Genomic DNA, 18,568 nt, shown 5'->3' with positions numbered 1-18,568 from the left:
CGAAAAGATATTTTCAATATAGAACCTATAGGGTTAACCAAAGAGTCTAGATGGTGGGTGCGAGTGAAGAAAAGAAGGAGTAGAGAATGATCCTCAGGGTTTTGGTCTGAGCAGCTGCAGGCCTTGGGTTGCTATTTACTTCAATTAGGAAAGCAGAGAGAGGAGCAGGTTTGAGGGGTCAAATCAAGAATTTTGTTTTGGGGGCACCCAGGTGACTCGGCCGGTTAAGTGTCAGACTCTCGGTTTGGGCTCAGGTCATGATCTCACGGTTCCGTGAGTTCGAGCCCCGTGTGGGGCACTGTGCTGACAGTGCAGAGCCTGCTTGGGATTCTGTCTCTCTGCCCCTCCCTACCAACCCTGTCTCTGTCTCTCTCCAAATAAATAAACTTACAAAATTAAAAAAAAAACAAGAGTTTTGTTTTAGACATGTGAATACTTTAGGATCTGTGCTAACAACAGGACACTCTCCTCCTCTTCATCCTTAGATTCTGTGATTCTAAAGATGCAAAGGATTTGGTTTCTGTCCTCAAGGTCTCATGGAAGGGGATGAAGAGAAACATATAAACCAGGGCTCGGGGGTTTTATTATTCTTATTATTAGTACTTTATTTTAGGGAGAGCAAATTTAAATTTGCAGATAAACAGAGCAGAAGGTACAGAGGGTTCCCATATACCATCCCGGCTTTCCTATTTTTAACATCTTACATTAGTGGGGTATATTTGTACAACTGATGAACCTACCTTGACACATCAGAGTCACCCAAAGTCCACACTTTACACGGGGGTTCACTCTGGGTCTTGTGCGTTTTGTGGGCTTGGACAAACATGTAATGACATGTATCTGTCGTTACAGTATCATAGTGAATAGTTTTGCTGCCCTAAAACGGCTGTGTTCTGCCTATTCATCCCTCCTCCCCTCAACACCCCATCCCCTGGCAACCAGGGTTTTGACCGCTTCCATAGTAGTGCCTTTTGTAGAATGTCATACATAGGTATTCCTCGGTGAGGTTGCAGGTTCGGTTCCAGACCACTGCAATAAAGCAAATATCATAATAAATCAAGTCAAGTGATTTTTTTTTTTTTTTTTTGGTTTCCCAGGGCACAAAAAGTTATATGTACGCTATACTACAGTCTATCGAATGTGCAATAACACTGTGTCTGATAAAAAAAAACAACAACGATGTACATACATTAATTTAAAGTATTTTATTGCTTGGGCTCCTGGGTGGCTCAGTCAGTTGAGCAATCGACTTTGGCTCATGTCATGGTCTTGCGGTTCATGAGTTCTAGGCCCCACGTCGGGCTCTGTGCTGACAGAGCACATAATAAAAGCATTAAAAAATTATCTTATTGCTTAAAAATGCTGACCTTTATGCGAGCTTTCAGCAAGTGGCAATCTTTTTGTTGACGGAGAGTGTTGCCTTGATGTTGATGACTGATGACTGATCAGGGTGGTGGTTGCTAAGGAATGGAGTGATAGTGGCAACTTCTTCCTCCTCCTCTTCTTCTTCTCTCTTCTCTCTTCTCTCCTCCTCCTCCTCCTCCTCCTCCTCCTCCTCCTCCTCCTCCTTCTTCTTCTTCTTCTTCTTCTTCTTCTTCTTCTTCAAGTAAGTTGTAGGCCCAACGTGGGCCTTGAGCTTAAAAACCCCAGATCAAGAGTTGCATGCTCTAGTAACTGTATCAGCTGGGCACCCGTGGCAATTTATTTAAAATTTTTTTTAATGTTTGTCTATTATTGAGAGACACAGAGACACAGAGAGTGAGCAGGGGAGGGGTAGAGAGAGGGGGAAACACAGAATCCGAAGCAGGTTCCGGGCTCTGAGCTGTCAGCACAGAGCCCCACGCGGGGCTTGAACTCATAAACTGCGAGATCATCACCTGAGCCGAACTCGGTTGCTTAACCACTGAGCCACCCAGGCGCCCCCCATGCCCCATGGCAATTTCTTAAAATAAGAAAACAGTGAAGTTGGCCCCATTGATTGACTCCTTTCACAAATGATTGCTCTGTAGCATGCGATGCCCGTTTGATAACATTTCACCCACAGTACAACTTCTTTCAAAATTGGAAGCAGTCCTCTCACACCCTGCTGCTGCTGCTCTATCAGCTAAGATATATGTAATGTTCGAAATCGGCTGTGGTCATTTCGACAGGCTTCACACCGTCTTCAACAGGAGTAGGTGCCATCTCGAGAAACCACTTTCTTTGCTCATCCGCGAGAGGCGATTCCTCATCTGTTCAAGGTTTATCTTGAGATTCCAGCAACTCAGTCGCAGCTTCAGGCTCCACTTCCGATTGTAGTTCTCTTGCTGTTTCTACCACATCTGCAGGTCCTTCTCCACCGAGGGCTTGAACTTCTCAACGTCATCAAAGAGATTTGGAATCACCATCTTCCAAACTCCTGTTCACGTCGATACTTCAACCCTTTCCCATGAATCACAGATGTTCTTAATGGCATCTAAAATGGTAAATCCCTTCCAGAAGGTTTTCAATTTACTTTGCCAAGATCCATCAGAGGAATCACTGTCTATGCTAGCTAAAGCCTCACGAAATGTATTTCTTTTTTCTTTTTTTCTTTTACTTTTTTTGTTTATTCATTTTTGAAAGACAGAGAGAGACCGAGCACAGGCAGGGGTGGGGCGGAGAGAGAGGGGGACACAGAATCTGAAGCAGGCTCCAGGCTCTGAGCTGCCAGCACAGAGCCTGACGCGGGGCTCGAACCCAAAAACCATGAGATCATGACCTGAGCCGAAGTCGGACGCTTAACCGACTGAGCCACCCAGGCGCCCCCAAAATGTATTTCTTACATAAGACTTGAAGTAGACCTATTCTTCGATCCGCACCCTGCAGAATGGCTGTTGTGCTAGCAGGCGTGAAAACAGCAGGAATCTCGTCGGACATCTCCATCGGAGCTCCTGGGTGACCGGGGGCGTTGTCAATGAGCCGTCGTGTTTGGAAAGAAGACTTTTCTTCTGAGCAGTAGGTCTCAGCGGTGGGTAAAATATTCAGCAAACCACGTCGTAAACAGATGTGCTGTCGCCCAGGCTTTGCTCTTCCAGTTACAGAGCGCAGGCAGAGTCGAGTTAGCAGAATTCTTGAGGCCCTGGGACTTCCAGAATGTGCACGAGCACTGGCTTCAGCTTAGTCACCAGCCGCATTACCCCTTGCAAGAGAGTCAGCCTGTCCTCTGAAACTTCGAGGCCAGGCACCGACTTCTCCTCTGTAGCTATGAAAGTCCTAGGTGGCATCTTCTCTCCGTAGAAGGCCGTCTGTCTACACTGAAGATCGGCTGGCTGTTTAGCGTGGCCGCCTTCGTTAATTATCCGAGCTAGATCTTCTGGACAAGTTGCTGCAGCTTCTATGTTAGCACTTGCTGCCTCACCGTGCACTTTTATGTTATAGAGGTGATTTCTTCCCTCAAACCCCCTGAACCAACCTCTGTTAGCTTCAGACTTTTCTTCTGTGGCTTCCTTGCCTCTCTCAGTCTTCCTCGGATTTTTATTTTATTTTTAAAATAAAGTTTATTTATTTATTTTGAGGGAAAGGGGAAGAGAGAGTGGGAGAGGGGCAGACAGAGGGAGAGAGGGAGAATCCCAAGCAGGCCGGCACAGCCTGACGCGGGGCTCAAACCCACAAACTGTGAGATCGTGACCTGAGGCAAAACCAAGAGTCGGAGGCTTAACCAACTGAGCCACCCAGGTGCCCCTCAGCTTCATAGAACTGAAAAGACTTAGAGCCTTGCTCGGGGTTAGACTTTGGCTCAAGGAATGTTGTGGCTGCTCTGATCATCTATCCAGACCAGTGAAATGTTTTCCATATAAGTAATTAGGCTGTTTCATTTTCTCATCATTTCTGTGTTCACTGGCATAGTGCTTTCATTTCCTTCATAAGTTTTCCTTTGCACTCGTAACTTGACTAACGGGTACAAGAGACCCGGCTTTCACGCTCGCTTGGTTTTTGACGTGCCTTCCTCACTAACCATAATCATTTCTAGCTTTTTTTTCCGTAATTTTTTTAATGTACATTTATTTTTGAGATAGAGAGAAACAGAGTGTGAGTGGGGAAGGGGCAGAGAGAGAGGGAGACACAGAATCGGAAGCAGGCTCCAGGCTCTGAGCTGTCAGCACAGAGCCCGATGCAAGGCTTGAACCCACGAACCACGAGATCACAACCTGAGCCGAAGTCAGATGCTTAACCGACTGAGCCACCCAGTCACCCCATGATAGCTCATTTCTTTATCTCTTCTTCTATAGGTCATATCTTTTTTTAGCCCTGTATAATAGTCCATTGGATGCACCACAGCTTGTTATCTGTTTACCTCCTGAAGGGCATCTTGGTTGCTTCCAAGTTTTGGCAATTATAAACAAAGCTGCTATAAACCTTCATGCACAAGTTTGTGTGTGGATGTAGAGTTTATTTCCAAATTTGAATTTAAATTCTAGTTAGTTAACATAGAGTATAATATTGGTTTCCGTTGCAGAATTTAGTGATTCATCACTTACATACAACACCCAGGGCTCATCACAACAAGGGCCCCCCTTCATGCCCATCCCTACTTAGCCCATCCCCCCTCTACCTCCCCTCCAACAACCCTCAGTTCTCTATCAAGTGGATGTAGATGTTCAATTCATTTGGGTAAATACCAAGGAGTGTGACTGCTGGATCATAAGCAAGTATTTTAAATGTCAACTTCTGCACAATCGCTAATAGAAAACACAGACTTCTGCTTGCAAGAAGCAAAGAGCTCTGTTTAAGTTCCTTAAGTTTACTCTGGCAGTGCTCTAAAACCATAAATGTCTTTTGTTCTCTTTGTGGCTATTAGTCTGACACTATCACCAGGATACCCCTGCCTGGCTCATTTACAGGAAGACAGCTACTAAACACTGATAAGTGAAGTGTTCACACTGACTCATATCCACCCTTTCAAAAAACCATAACCAAGGGCCAATCTGTGGATGGCGTAAGGAGCAATGCCACTACAGTTCGATGCAGTGTTTCATAATTAAGGTCTGCCTTCTTTCAGCAGGACACTTACTTCCCCAACTTTGGTGGCCCTCCTGCCCGGCACAGGCCAGGTCCTCAGGAAAAAAAAAAAAAAAATCCACCAAGTTCTCTAGGAGGAAAAAGGCTGTTTGAAGCTCTGGGGTGGCATTTATTAATATGGGGTTCTGAGATGGACACAATCCCCCTGCAAGTCAATGCAAAAGTTGCGTTTCAGTGTACTTTTCTGACCATAAGCTCTTATGACAGTCTCAAAAAGGGAGTACAAGACCCAGAAAACAGGCGAAGGAGCTGCCAAGCATTGGCTATGGTAGGAAGGGGGAGGGGAGGCATCTGGGGGTTTCTGGGTCATCGGTGGAATTGCAGTGTGGAAACCACAGGCATTGTCTGCTTTCAAGCTAGTTCCCCTCCCACTCCGAGATGGTCTGAGCTCCAGGTGGGATCACAAAGAACAAGCTCTTTTTCAAGCCAGAGGCTCTAATTCCCTCCTAGCAGGGGGGAGGTTAAGAGAAAGCAGTCACAGTGCCATTTATTATTAGGGTACTTGAGCGAGAAGTATGACCAACCCTCCTAACAGGACAGACATAGTGGGAAGAGACTAAAAAACCTCCACCTTCACTCCTCCAAACAGCCACGTATTTTAGCTTTGGCGTTCAGCAACTCATCACGGAAGAGATGTGTGAGGCACTGGGGGCTTGAGCTAAACTGAGAACCGTGGATTCTCCTTATCAGAACTGTCCATACTACATGCACTCAACAAATTTCATCCAGTGTTTATGATGTGCCAGGCAGTGTTCTAGCCACTGTACTTATAATAATTTTATGTCTCCCATACGTGCTTCATTTACAAGTGCCATGCAATCTTTCTAGGCAGTGAAAAATCAGCTTCCCTAATTTACACATCTTCTTTTCAAATAGCTGAGGCCACCGGCCTTCTTGTTTTCAGCCCCGAAATTGAAGCAGAAGTCGCTGGAATATTTGGATGAGGCGGGCCCAGAAACCCAAGAATTTCTTCTTGGCTGTGCTACCCTGTAGGTTAGCCCCGCCTGCTTGCGTTTTGAGGCTACGTAAGCTGGTGCAGACGTGCTTTGTAGACCGTCTGCCAAATCTCCTAAGCGACCAGTTCCATCACTCAAGGGTGACCAAAGGTTCCTGTCGTTTTTTTTACTCTTCTGCTTCTCCCCTCCTCCCACGGAATGTATTTTCGTGCTGATGCTACCAGGGATGCAGGCAATATCTTTATCTCCCTTTTTTGGCTGTTTTTCATCCTTTCTGGTTCTTCCCTATTTGACACGAATCTGTACAATCTCCTGGGTGTGTAAAACTCGAGTTCTTCTTGAATGGTTGGATGTGAACTTATTGCATGATTATGTACCTATTTAAAAAATGTGTGCAAAAAAATGTGACTTTGATAGCCTGTCCCTACGATCCTGTAACCGTATGAATGTTCAAATGTGGGAGAGTTACTCTGATTAAAATCACAATCTCAATTCTTTAAATATTAGGTTCCAGGTGGGCTTTTTAAATCCAGTTTAATTCCGGTTACATATAAATGGGTATTTTCAGATAATTGGAAATAAACAAGTTTACACACGTTTTTGCAAAATTAAAGGAAAAAGGTAGTCGATTAAATTCATGCCCTTGTTCAGTGGTCCTTTAAGGGTTCGGGGCCTTTTATTGATATTCTTTGGCTTTCTCCCTCTTAATACTATTAGAGGGAAGAGGTATCAATTAGTTAACTAATTAATACTGTACTAAGAATAAGGAAGAAAGACAAATGGCCTGGAAAATCCATGATGGGATATAGGTCAGGGCTAATTCATCTATTCGTTCATACGGATCTGTAGGTTGCCAGGCCCAGTTTTAGATACTAAGGGTATTGTGGTCAAGGTGGTAGAACTCCATTCTCTGCTTGCATGGAGCTTAAATGTGTATTGGGGTTATGCACACATTTTTACTTTTTTTTTTTATTTGGTTGACAGATTAGCTTTAATATGATTTAGTACATTTTTACTTTTTATTTCTGCTTTAAAAATTTCTTTCTTTAGGCTTTTAATGCTTATTTTTTGAGAGACAGAGAGAGCGTGAGTGGGGAGGGCCAGAGAGAGGGCCAGAGAGAACCAGAGAGAACCCCAAGCAAGCTCCACACTGTCAGCACAGAGCCCTATGTGGGGCTGGAACCCACGAACGGTGAGATCATAACCTGAGCTGAAGTCGGACGCCCAACCGACTGAGCCAGCCAGATGCCCCTAAAAAATTATTTTAAAACAACAGTAGCTAAGACCATGGATTCTGGGGCCAGACATCTTGGGTTTGAACTCTAGCTCTGCTACTTACATGGTGTGATCTTGGGAAAGTCAGTTAGCTTCACTGTGCTTCTATTTCCTCATATGTAAAATGAAGGCAATAATAGTCTACTTCTCAAGATTCGTTATGAGGATTAGATTAAATCAGTCACACACAACAGTGCCCAGTATATACTGTCATGTAAGCATCCACAAAGAAAAGAAAAAAGAAACAGACATATCTACTTAAGAGTCGAACATATATATGCTCAGAGATAAAGAAATTACTGCAAATCACAAACGAAAGTCTAGATCTTCATTACTTTTAAGAACCTATACAGTTCCAGGGTGCCTTGGGTGACTCAGTCAGTTAAGCATCCGACTTCGGCTCAGGTCATGATCTCGCAGCTCATGAGTTCGAGCCCCGCGTCGGGCTCTGTGCTGACAGCTCAGAGCCTGGAGCCTGCTTCCGATTCTGGGTCTCCCTCTCCCCTGCTCCCCCTCCCCTGCTCGCACTCTCTCTCCCTCTCTCTCTCTCTCTCAAGGATAAAAAAACATTAAAAAAAAATACAGGTATGCATATTAAAAAAAAAAAAAAAGAACCTAAATACTTTCCAAAGATTCTCTAATTACATGTGAGAAGCTCACAAATTTTCTTCTCTGCAGTAATTGAAGCTGTATTTATTGAGTGCCAGGTTCTCACCACGTTACTTCGTTTACAATTCACAATAGTTTAAATTTAGTATTACCATCCTGATTTCCCGTGAGAAATCTAGAAGTAATTTGCTTAAGGACCATAGTTCGGGGCAAAGCTAATTGTCTGACTGTACTTCTACACTATATTGCTGTATATTACAAGAAAGATACAGTCCATGTAGGTTTACAGCAAAGTATCTGGGATAGCCAGTGTTTCCCCATCCCCACCCCCATCTCTTTCCTCCTAGAAATAGAGCTTGTTCTTGATCCCTTCTTAAGCCGCTGGTCATAAACAGGAAGCATGGCTGGGGTGCAATAACTCTGAGGCTGACGATATGTGGTTATTCAAGAGTTGTGGGGAAAGGGAGCCATCCCCCCTTAGTGGTGCAGTAAGGGTCTTTATTCTCAGGCTATCGCAAGAAGATCCTCATAGATGGAGGGGAGATGAGGAGAGCAGGAAAGGAGGCGACGTGAGGGACAGAAAGCTCCTGTTCCTCATCAGCGTTGGCTCTGACAACAGAAAATACCGAAGGGCAAAAAGGCAGCATCTCCTTCAGGAGTAATGGATTTGGGGAGCCGGTCCTTGTACCACCTATAAAGCAAGAATACTTTTGACATTTTCCCATGGTTGGAAAAAATGAAAAAGAATACTGTTTTGTGACTTGTAAAAATCGCATGAAATTCAGGGGCATTTGGCCGGCTCAGTTGGTGGAGCGTGTGACTCTTGATCTCGGGGTCATGAGTCCGAGCCCCATGTTGGCCATAGAGATCACTTTAAAATATTATATGAAATTCAAATTCCAGCATCCATAAGTAAAGTTTTGCGGGTACACGGCCACACTCATTCATTTACATATTGTCAGTGGCTGCTTGTGCACTACAGTGTCAGAGGTGAATAGTTATGACAGGGACCACGGGGCCCCAGCAAGCCTAAAATATTTAGGATCTGACCCTTTAGGTCAAACTTGCCAGCTCCTGAGTTAGACAATGGAGGAATCAAGTGAAATAGTTCCTAAGTCGGGAGAATCCAGGGTTACATAGGTCCAGGTCAGGGGAAGGAGAGCAAAGGGCAGTACAGCTGGATTAGAGTAAGGGGAGAATAGAATACAGCCGGGGGGTGGGGGGTGGGGGTGGGGGGGTGGATACTGACAGCTTGAGTAGCAAAAACCCCCTGGGGATTTCTTGTTAGGGAATGCAAAGTGGGCCTACCAAGATGGAGATGCAAAAGGAAATAGGGGTTCATTCTCCACCTTTCTCTCATGCTTTCTAACAGGGCATGGGAGGAACATTACCAGTGTTGAAAGTGCCTTCTCAAACTGGTTCCCTTGCTTCACGGTGGGGGGGGGGGGGGGGGCTGATAGGTTCATCTGGTTCTTTTTATTTATCTAGAAACACAGTGTATACCATAATGCCTAAATCCCTAGTGGCCATTTTGGTTTTTGGTTTTTTGCTTTTTTTTTTTTACATTTAATATTTCTTTTTTTCTTTCTTTTTTTTTTATTTTATTTATTTATTTATTTTTCAACATTTATTTATTTTTTTGGGAGAGAGAGAGAGACAGAGCATGAACAGGGGAGGGGCAGAGAGAGAGGGAGACACAGAATCGGAAACAGGCTCCAGGCTCTGAGCCATCAGCCCAGAGCCTGACGCGGGGCTCGAACTCACGGACCGCGAGATCGTGACCTGGCTGAAGTCGGACGCTTAACCGACTGCGCCACCCAGGCGCCCCTCTTTCTTTTTTTTTTTTAATATATGAAATTTATTGTCAAATTGGTTTCCATACAACACCCAGTGCTCATCCCAAAAGATGCCATCTTCAATGCCCTCACCCACCCTCCCCTCCCTCCCACCCCCCCATCAACCCTCAGTTTGTTCTCAGTTTTTAGGAGTCTCTTATGCTTTGGCTCTCTCCCACTCTAACCTCTTTTTTATTTTTTTTTCCTTCCCCTCCCCCATGGGTTTCTGTTAAGTTTCTCAGGATCCACATAAGAGTGAACACATATGGTATCTGTCTTTCTCTGTATGGCTTATTTCACTTAGCATCACACTCTCCAGTTCCATCCACGTTGCTACAAACGGCCACATTTCATTCTTTCTCATTGCCACGTAGTACTCCATTGAGTACTCCACGTAGTACTCAATTATAAACCACAATTTCTTTATCCATTCATCAGTTGATGGACATTTAGGCTCTTTCCATAATTTGGCTATTGTTGAGAGTGCTGCTACAAACACTGGGGTACAAGTGCCCCTATGCATCAGTACTCCTGTATCCCTTGGGTAAATTCCTAGCAGTGCTACTGCTGGGTCATAGGGTAGGTCTAGTTTTAATTTTTTGAGGAACCTCCACACTGTTTTCCAGAGCCTAGTGGCCATTTTGAACATAGCGACCTCCAAATTATTAGGGAGAGGAAAACTAAGATCTGGATTAGAGAAAGCAGCTAACGATGGGTTGGTGGCTAATCTTCAAGTCCTGTCTCCCTGTCCTTCTTAGCTGCATGGTCACTTCACACGACCCAAAAAGAGGAGCAGACACATTGAGTTTTACACAACCACTGAAGATGGGGCAGGCGAGAAGGACGGAAGGATGGCTGCAGTGTAATGTACTGAGCGCTAGACTGTTGCCAGAGGTTTCCCCAGCTTCTAATACTCCTTATTCCAGTGAAGTGCAAGTTGCAAAAGTTGGGGATGGAAACCGGAGCCAAAATGTTACCACCGCCGTTGCCCATTTATTCAACGAAGTGATGGGTGAGAAATGGGATGTGAATAGCAGAGGAATAAGGACCTTAGGGGAATTAAGTCTCTGAGTAAATCATTATAAAAAGAACACGTTATTAAATACAGATCATTAATCTGTCGATCCTATACTTACTGGTTTTCTGTCACTGTTAGATGCTGAGTCATATTTTTTTAAGCAGTTAAAAAAATTTTTTTTAATGTTTATTTATTTTTGAGAGACAGAGCGCGAGCAGGGGAGGCGCAGAGAGAGGGAGACACAGAATCTGAAGCAGGCTCCAGGCTCCGAGCTGTCACAACAGAGCCCGACACGGGGCTCGAACTCAAGAGCTGCGAGATCATGAACCGAGCCGAAGTCGACTGCTCAACCGACTGAGCCGCCCAGGCGCCCCCCGAGTCATATTTTTAAATATACTATGGGAGCTTGTTATAAAGAAAAAGTAAAACTCTAATAATTTTTTGAAGCCCTGCATAATTCTGTAATACAAATGACATTCTAATTCATTTCTTTGCAAATTCAGATTTTAATGTGGCACAATCGATGTATCTCAGATGGAACGGAATTGGATTTTCTTTTTTCTTTTCAAGTTTATTTATTTTGAGAGACAGAGAGAACACAAGCAGGTGAGGGGGGGAGAGGAGGAGACAGAATGCCAAGCAGGCTCTGGGCCATCAGGGCCATCTGTGCCCGATGTGGGGCTTGAACTCACATACTCCAAGATCATGACCTGAGCCAAGATCAAGAGTCCGATGCTTAACCGACTGAGGCACCCGGGCACCCCCAGAACTGAATTTGCTAATGACTGAATTTCTACGATACGATAGATACTGTTTTGTTTTTTCTTTTCTTTTTTTTTTTTTTTAACGTTTATTCATTTTTGAGACAGAGAGAGACAGAGCATGAACAGGGGAAGGTCAGAGAGAGAAGGAGACACAGAATCTGAAACAGGCTCCAGGCTCTGAGCTGTCAGCACAGAGCCCGACGCGGGGCTCGAACTCACGGACCGTGAGATCATGACCTGAGCCGAAATCGGACGCCCAACCGACTGAGCCACCCAGGCACCCCCGATAGATGCTGTTTTGAAGACACATAGAGACTGTATGTGTCTACCCATAGTCATAAAAAGTTTACATCAAGTGGCATGAAAGGATACTACCAAGTGCATCACTAAAATATAGTTCACAAATAGAATGTCATGATACGTAAATCACGTCGTTTTCATTTATTTATTCTAATTTTTAATTTTTTTTCAGAGCCCAACGTGGGGCTCAGTCCCACGACCACGAGATCATGACCTGACCCGAAATCAAGCGTCTGACACTTAACCAGCTGAGCCAATCACCTCGTCTTGAAAACATGGTGCTTGTTTTTCTCCATAGTACACGAAGGGAAAGAAAGATAAACACAAACAGAGGAACTTACACCTCAAGAGTAAGGCAACTGAGGCAGGAAAAGGGGAGTCCTTGATTTCGATTTCTTTCCTTTTCCTGGTTTCTACTTGCTCTCCTCTCAGGCGACTTCTAGGTCCAGAGCAAGCAGCATGCAAAACAACTCCTATTTGCCTGGGAAGGGAAGGAAATTCTTCCTTTACCCTTCAAGGCCTTCCAGCTGGACTAAGAGTTAAATTTACACGAGACGGATTAACCAGAGGGAAAAAAACTCCAAAGTTTTCTTAGGTGCACGCAGAGGCCCCATGATGAAATTGAGACCTCAAGCAATAACAAAGGTAGGCAGTTTTTACACTGTTTAGACAAAGAGACAAAAAAAATCTGAGGAATTGACACGGCAAACTGGGAGCTTCAATTAGTAAGGAATTGTAAACAGAATTGGGGTGGGGGGGAGGGGGGGAGTAAATTAGTACAAAGTAACAAAGGCTGTTTATACAGTCTTCCGGGCTCTAAATTTCCTACCTCTGGCGATAAGGATGTCTCCTTACCTCCTGGTACAGGGAAGCTACCTTTCACATGGGAGATTTATTTTCTGCTTTCAGGGAGACAGAGGAATGTCTGAGTGTCCTTCTTGCGTAGGCTTTCTTAAGTAAGGTTTTGTTTTGTTTTGTTTTGTTTTCCCTTAAGTCACTTTTATTTAAAATAATCAATATGTTGAAGTGACACGTTTGGGGGCAACCTGCCCTTGGCCCTTATACCTGCAACTTGCGTTTCCTCTATTTCCTTATAAAAGTTTATTCTCTTCTTTGATGCTCTCCACTCCCAATCTTGCCACACCTTCCCAGCATCTCCCCCCCCCCCCCGCCCTTTTTAAAGTTTATTTATTTATTTGCAAAGAGAGAGAGAGAGAGCATGAGCAGGGGAGAGGCAGAGAGAGAGAATCCCAAGCAGGCTCTGCACTGTCAGCCCTGAGCCAGACGCTGGCTGCCCCCTCGAACTCACAAACCCTGAGATCACGACCTGAGCTAAGATCGGGTCAGACGCTTAACCGACTGAGCCACCCAGGCGACCCCACGACTCAGCATCTTCATCAGTTCAAAATCATTGCTCTCCTCGGACTCTTCTCATGGCAACTCAGTCCCCCTCCTCCCCTAACTGCTCTTTCTCCCTCCTTCTCACACACATTGGGCTGCCCGGTTTCCAGGTCGCCTCTTGCCCCAGCCTTGCACTCTGCTCAGTCTTTTTTCTCCTGAGCTCTCCCTGCCCCTTTCCACTTTCATTCTTTTCATTGCATTCCCTCCTTGACCAAAACTGGCCCAAGAGCAGACACCGAGGAAAGCCCTGTGTACGGGGGATTCTGGGGCCCGGCCCCTCCGCGAGGATTCCCAGGTCTTGGGCGGGGACAGGATGAGCGCGCGCCGAGAGCGCGCCGCGGGCGCCGTGCCACCCCGCACGTCCCCTGCAGTGACGAGAAGGTGACGCTGAGCTCCGAGCCCGCCACCCGCCGCGCCCGCCCTTCCGCTCCGCCGCACAGCTGCGCGAAGCCCCGAGGGGGCACGCAGGCCTGCCCACCCCACTGGCCAAAGTTGCAATTTCCAGGAACTCGAGGCATCTCTAGAGAGATGCAAAAGGTTAGACAAGAGTTCTGCCTCCAGGGCAGGTGTTTCTGGTCTGCACAACTAATCCCCAAACGTCCCTTTAGGCATCACTGAGCAGGGTCAGTCTGCAAGCCCCCATTCCTCCGTTTTGCCCCGACAACCATGCCTGTTTAGCCCCATGTCTGGTCTGGTCTTTTCATTTTTTCTGCTCTTTTCTCACCTCTGATCCCCTCTTCTCTATGTAGGTTCCACATTTCACACTTTTCACCTGATCTCGGATCTTTACAGATTCTTCTTAATGCCCCTGCAGCATTTTGATTCTATGTTTAAAAGTCAGTTTTACGTATAAAATATATACAATTCATACACTTTAGGTGCACAGATCATGACTTCTGACAGATATACACACCCATGCAAACACTGATCCACAGATTTGTATCTCAGAAAGTTCCCTTAGCATGCTGATTCTGGGTGTGGTTACTGTGTCATTTTTCAGACGCACGTTATATTTCTCCCCATGCATTACGTTTATTAAGTACCTTCTATGAAACAGACACTGATGTTACAGAAAAAAAAAGAAACTAGAGCAACACAGTTTAAAAGGGAAAGGACATATCATACAACTCATGGTTTCTGTTCTCTCTCCACTCATATATGTTTCTGATAATCTCTCCTTTTTAGACCCGCAGACAACTTGGTCACCTGATTAATCCTCTGAGAAATAAATGATTTCTTTCTTTTGAAAGTTTTCTTTTTACCTAAGCTAGGCTGAGGGTGAATGAAACACAGCAGAATCGTTGCTGAGGAAAGGAAGGCGGGAGAGGACTATGCTAGGGAGATTTCCCCAGAAGTGGGAATGCCACAGGCACATTTCAAAAACAAGTCAAGTCTGGGAATACAGCTGTAAAAGCTACTGGAAGTCTCCCTGGCAAGGGGAACCGGATGTGAGTCCCTGGAATAGACTCTTAAAAGGAAACGTCAGCATGAACCATTCAGTTTAATGAGACACATGAGAAAAGATGTCAAAGTGGGCTACTGATGGGACAGACACAAAGAAAAAGTGAAGACCACTCCTCCCCTCCCCCTGCAGCACACATGAGGGGTGTGCTGGGGGCGGGGGAGGGGGGGGGGGAGGGGAGTGAAAAGCCAATCTAAGAAAAGTAGGCCTACCGGCACCAAGATGAAAAATAAGAAAAGGAACAATAAAAACAAAGATTTGTTGCAATGTTGATGTAAACCTGGCCCTCTTCCTGACCAAGTGACAAAGGGTTTCCACTTCCCTTTACTGTCATATATTACTCAAGTCTAGAAAGCAAGATATCTGAACAAGGAGATGACCTCTAAATCCACATGTTAGGTGTTCAAGTCACAAAGCCAAACCTGATAGTGTTGGGGCTGTTAGAAAAATTTCAAGAACAAGAATGTGTTTTCTAGTGGGGTCAGAACTGAGGGTGAGTTCTTTCTTTATGCCTTCTTTTTTTCTTTTTTACATATAATAAAGCAGGTAAAAATGCACTAATGTTAAGTACATTACACCCAGTACAGCTGGGTGAATATTTACGTCCATATTCACCTGTATAACCACTGTCCAGATCGAGATCTAGATTCTAGACCACTTCTAGCTCCCCAGGTTTCCTTGCATCTCTTCCAGTCTATAGCCTCCCTTTCCAGAGGTAACCACTATACTTACTTCTATCATCATCAATTCATTTTGTTGTTCTTTTTTTAATTTATTAAAAAAATATTTTTAATGTTTATTTTGAAAGAGAAAGAGAGACAGAGAGAGAGAGTGGAGGAGGGGCAGAGAGAGGGGGAGACACAGAATCCAAAGCAGGCTCCAGGCTCTGAGCTGTCAGCACTGAGCCCAACACAGGGCTCAAACCCACGAGCTGTGAGATCATGACCTGTGCTGAAGTCAGACACTTAACCGACTGAGCCACCCAGGCGCCCGGAAATAGGGAAAATTTAAATATCCAATTTACAGTCATAAAATTAATACATTGTAAATTAGGACTAGAAACCACATTTTCTTAGTCAAATTCATTTTCTTTTTATATTCCTCTTATTTCACTAGCCTCGTGTAAACAGAGAGATCACCCCAATGTCCACTCTGCCCTGGACTGTCCCAGTTTTGGCACTGAAAGGCCGTGAGCAAACGGGGATTGTCCGTCACTCTACAGAGCAAAGAAAGCTGTCAAATGGATATCACAGCTTGCAAATAAATGGGCAGGAAAAAACAAAGCCTGAGTTAGCTCATCGGTGCTTTTCCATGCCCCAAGAAAAAGATACTTTTAATCCAAGAGTAAGGCGATATCCGCACGTTTATGTACTCTGTATGTCAACTGCATTCTTTGACTTTGGGATCTATCTACACCAGTGCTACTCACAGGTGATCAAGGGATCGGCGACATCGTCTCCAGGGAGCCTGTTAGAAATACAACTTCATACCCCTTCCACCATCCCTCCCTCCAGCCCCAGGACAACACCATCCCAATCTCTAAGGGTGGGGCTCAAAAATTTGTCACCACACATGTCACTTTTATCTTTTAACAAGCTCTCCGGGTTAAGGTCAAGGGAAGCAAGTGGGAAAAAGGAGCTTAAAGTTTGAGATACACCGATCTAGCCAATTTCCTTTACAGATATACAGATAACTACTCGGTTTTAAAGATCACTGGAAAGAAGGACTCCATTACTTCACTTTCCTTATGCAAAACAAATCCCGTGGTTTGTGAAACCTTCTTTCTTACTTAATAAACCTCTTGTCTAACATTCTGGTCCTACACGAGAGTGCACAGTATCATTAAATATATTCTTCTGTCCTTTTCTAAGGCCACTCCAAGTGTTCTTTATTATCACATAACGATCACTTAATGTCCAGAAGGGATCCTTGTCAAAAGCTGCAGGACCTCAAAAGAACCACCTTGCAGTTCCAACGTGAATACTCGTGAATCTTTAAGAAAATCACTTGTCAAGTTATAACGTATCAGACACTATAACCGTATAAGAATTACGAAGCCTAGAAACAGAGAAAGAAAGAATAGTTCATCTGGATCACGGGAGAAGGAAAAACAGATGACAGCTTGGCATAAATAGGAGGAATTTGCTGAGTGAGTATGCTAACAGGGGCTGGGGTCAGGCCCCCCAATTTGTGTTCCCTTAAGGTTTTGTGTGACTTGGCCGCAATCCATCTACATGGTGTGTTTCTATTCTGTTCCAGGACAGAAGGTTGCCCTCAACTCCAATCCGGCTTCTCATTGTCCATTTATTCTAGGCTCTCTCTTACTTCCCTTTCCCCTCATTCTTCCCCAGGGAGGGGTTGCCATGGAGATGAAATCATAGTAAGCCAGTTGGTAAGAAAGGCAGTGACAGAAGCGGAATGGGAGAGAGTGCATAGAGAAAAATAAAAGATGAAGGCAAAAGGAAAAGACATAGACACAGATAAGACCTGATACCGTCCAAGGAGGAACTGCACAGGTGATAAGATGCCATAAACTTACTTATGGAAATGGGTGGAGACATACTGCCCAGTAAGAGGCACACAGTGGAGGTTCTAAGGCAACAGACATAAGCAAACCCAGGGACCTGAAATATACGTAGACACACAGGAGGGGAGGAGACACACAGTCAGGGGTTGAACCAGATCATACAGGATTCTGGTGAAAACAGCTTCGCACAGAACTTTGGCGCGAATAGCAACAATTCCAAGAAAACGTTTATTTATCCTTATATGTAACCTCTTTGAGTCATTCCTATTTCCAAGGAAGGGACCAGTGGGAGGTTATACAGAGGACACCCTTACTTCTATGTTGTTTTTCACTTCCTTTTCTTGCCTGCACACAGAAAGGACCTCCCAAAGACAACCAAAGGCTGCGCTCTTTCTCTTAGACATAACCTTTTAGTCTCTTGACTATTCCTCCTCCCATCTTTTCAATGTTTGGATCTCAAATATTTGGACCTCAAATTTTCTACAATTCCTTCTCTTTCTTGCTCTCTTTTCTTTTCTTTGCATTTATCCCAGGTTATAAGCCATCTTCTTAATGCTCCTTTTGTCTAGCCCACCCTCTTTTCCAATATCTCCCTTCACCTAAAGTCAGACTTGTCCCCACACCCTAGCCAGAAACTTGGCCTCTTCCAATTTCACTCTTCTTTTTCGCTCATTAGCTGCATTCTTACTTGGACCTCTCCATCTTTGGATAAGACAACATCTAATAAAAACAGTAAGAAACAATGGTTTTCTAAATACAGAAAAATTTTAATGAGTTTTTTTTTTAAATGCAATGTTGAGAAAAGTGAAGATATACACATAAACATGCATTGAGAGAGCCTACAAAATGCACGGCTGACTGAGTAATGCAGAAGACCCAAAGTGCCCCCCCTCCCTCCAGAAGTTGATTACGATCTGGCCACGGAGGGGACAAGATAAAAAAAGTTCTGAAGGAAGCCAAAGGATTCTGTTTGTGCGGGAAGAATCGAGAAAGTCTTCATGGAGTCAGAATTTGGAGTAGATCTTGAAAGACGAGTAAGGTAAGAGACAGGTAGACATGAGAGAAGGGCATTTTGGGAAAATGGAATGGCCTTGGCAGAGGTATGGTGGTAGGAAGCTGGTGTGGAAGGTTGGGTAATAGTGCTTCGACCAGTTGAGCTGAAGAGCAGGATGCCTATAGGAGTCTAGTGAGAGAGAATGCTGGAAAAGCAAGTTCAGGCTACGCTGCTGGAGTCTTTGAATACCAGACATGCTATTTTGACTGTAAGCCCTTGGGTGTGGAATGAAGGAAAATCTTATTGCATTTTTTCCTTTTTTTTTTTTTTTTTTTTTTTTTTTTTTTTTACAATACTACCTGTATTCCGGAGATACCAGACTTATCA

The 18,568-nt window shown here is 44.5% G+C and overlaps 2 protein-coding genes across 13 annotated transcripts in view; one reads left to right on the top strand and one right to left on the bottom strand.

Annotated features, from left to right (window-relative positions):
- Positions 1–18,568, bottom strand: part of SLC2A3 (solute carrier family 2 member 3) — an 89,521-nt gene that overhangs the window by 37,015 nt on the left and 33,938 nt on the right. The gene's annotated exons all lie outside the window — the stretch shown is intronic.
- The window catches only part of LOC109501443, a 42,914-nt gene that overhangs the window by 987 nt on the left and 23,359 nt on the right, over positions 1–18,568 (top strand). For 2 of the 7 annotated variants that reach the window (XR_006600521.1, XR_006600519.1), the window contains exon 3: positions 15,777–18,226. Coding sequence is in view for 2 of the 7 variants with exons in the window: in XM_045061333.1 (XP_044917268.1) it covers positions 15,777–16,310 (534 nt within the window). In the remaining 5 variants the exon portion in view is untranslated. Of the gene's footprint in view, positions 1–10,473; positions 10,848–10,940; positions 10,995–15,776; positions 18,498–18,568 lie in introns of those variants that run through there. The other 5 variants (XR_006600522.1, XR_006600520.1, XR_006600523.1 and 2 more) reach the window with 5 other exon arrangements.

Source organism: Felis catus, chromosome B4 (genome assembly GCF_018350175.1).
Source record: "Felis catus isolate Fca126 chromosome B4, F.catus_Fca126_mat1.0, whole genome shotgun sequence".
Lineage (NCBI taxonomy): Eukaryota > Metazoa > Chordata > Mammalia > Carnivora > Felidae > Felis > Felis catus.
This window is presented reverse-complemented; position numbering and strand designations above follow the sequence as displayed.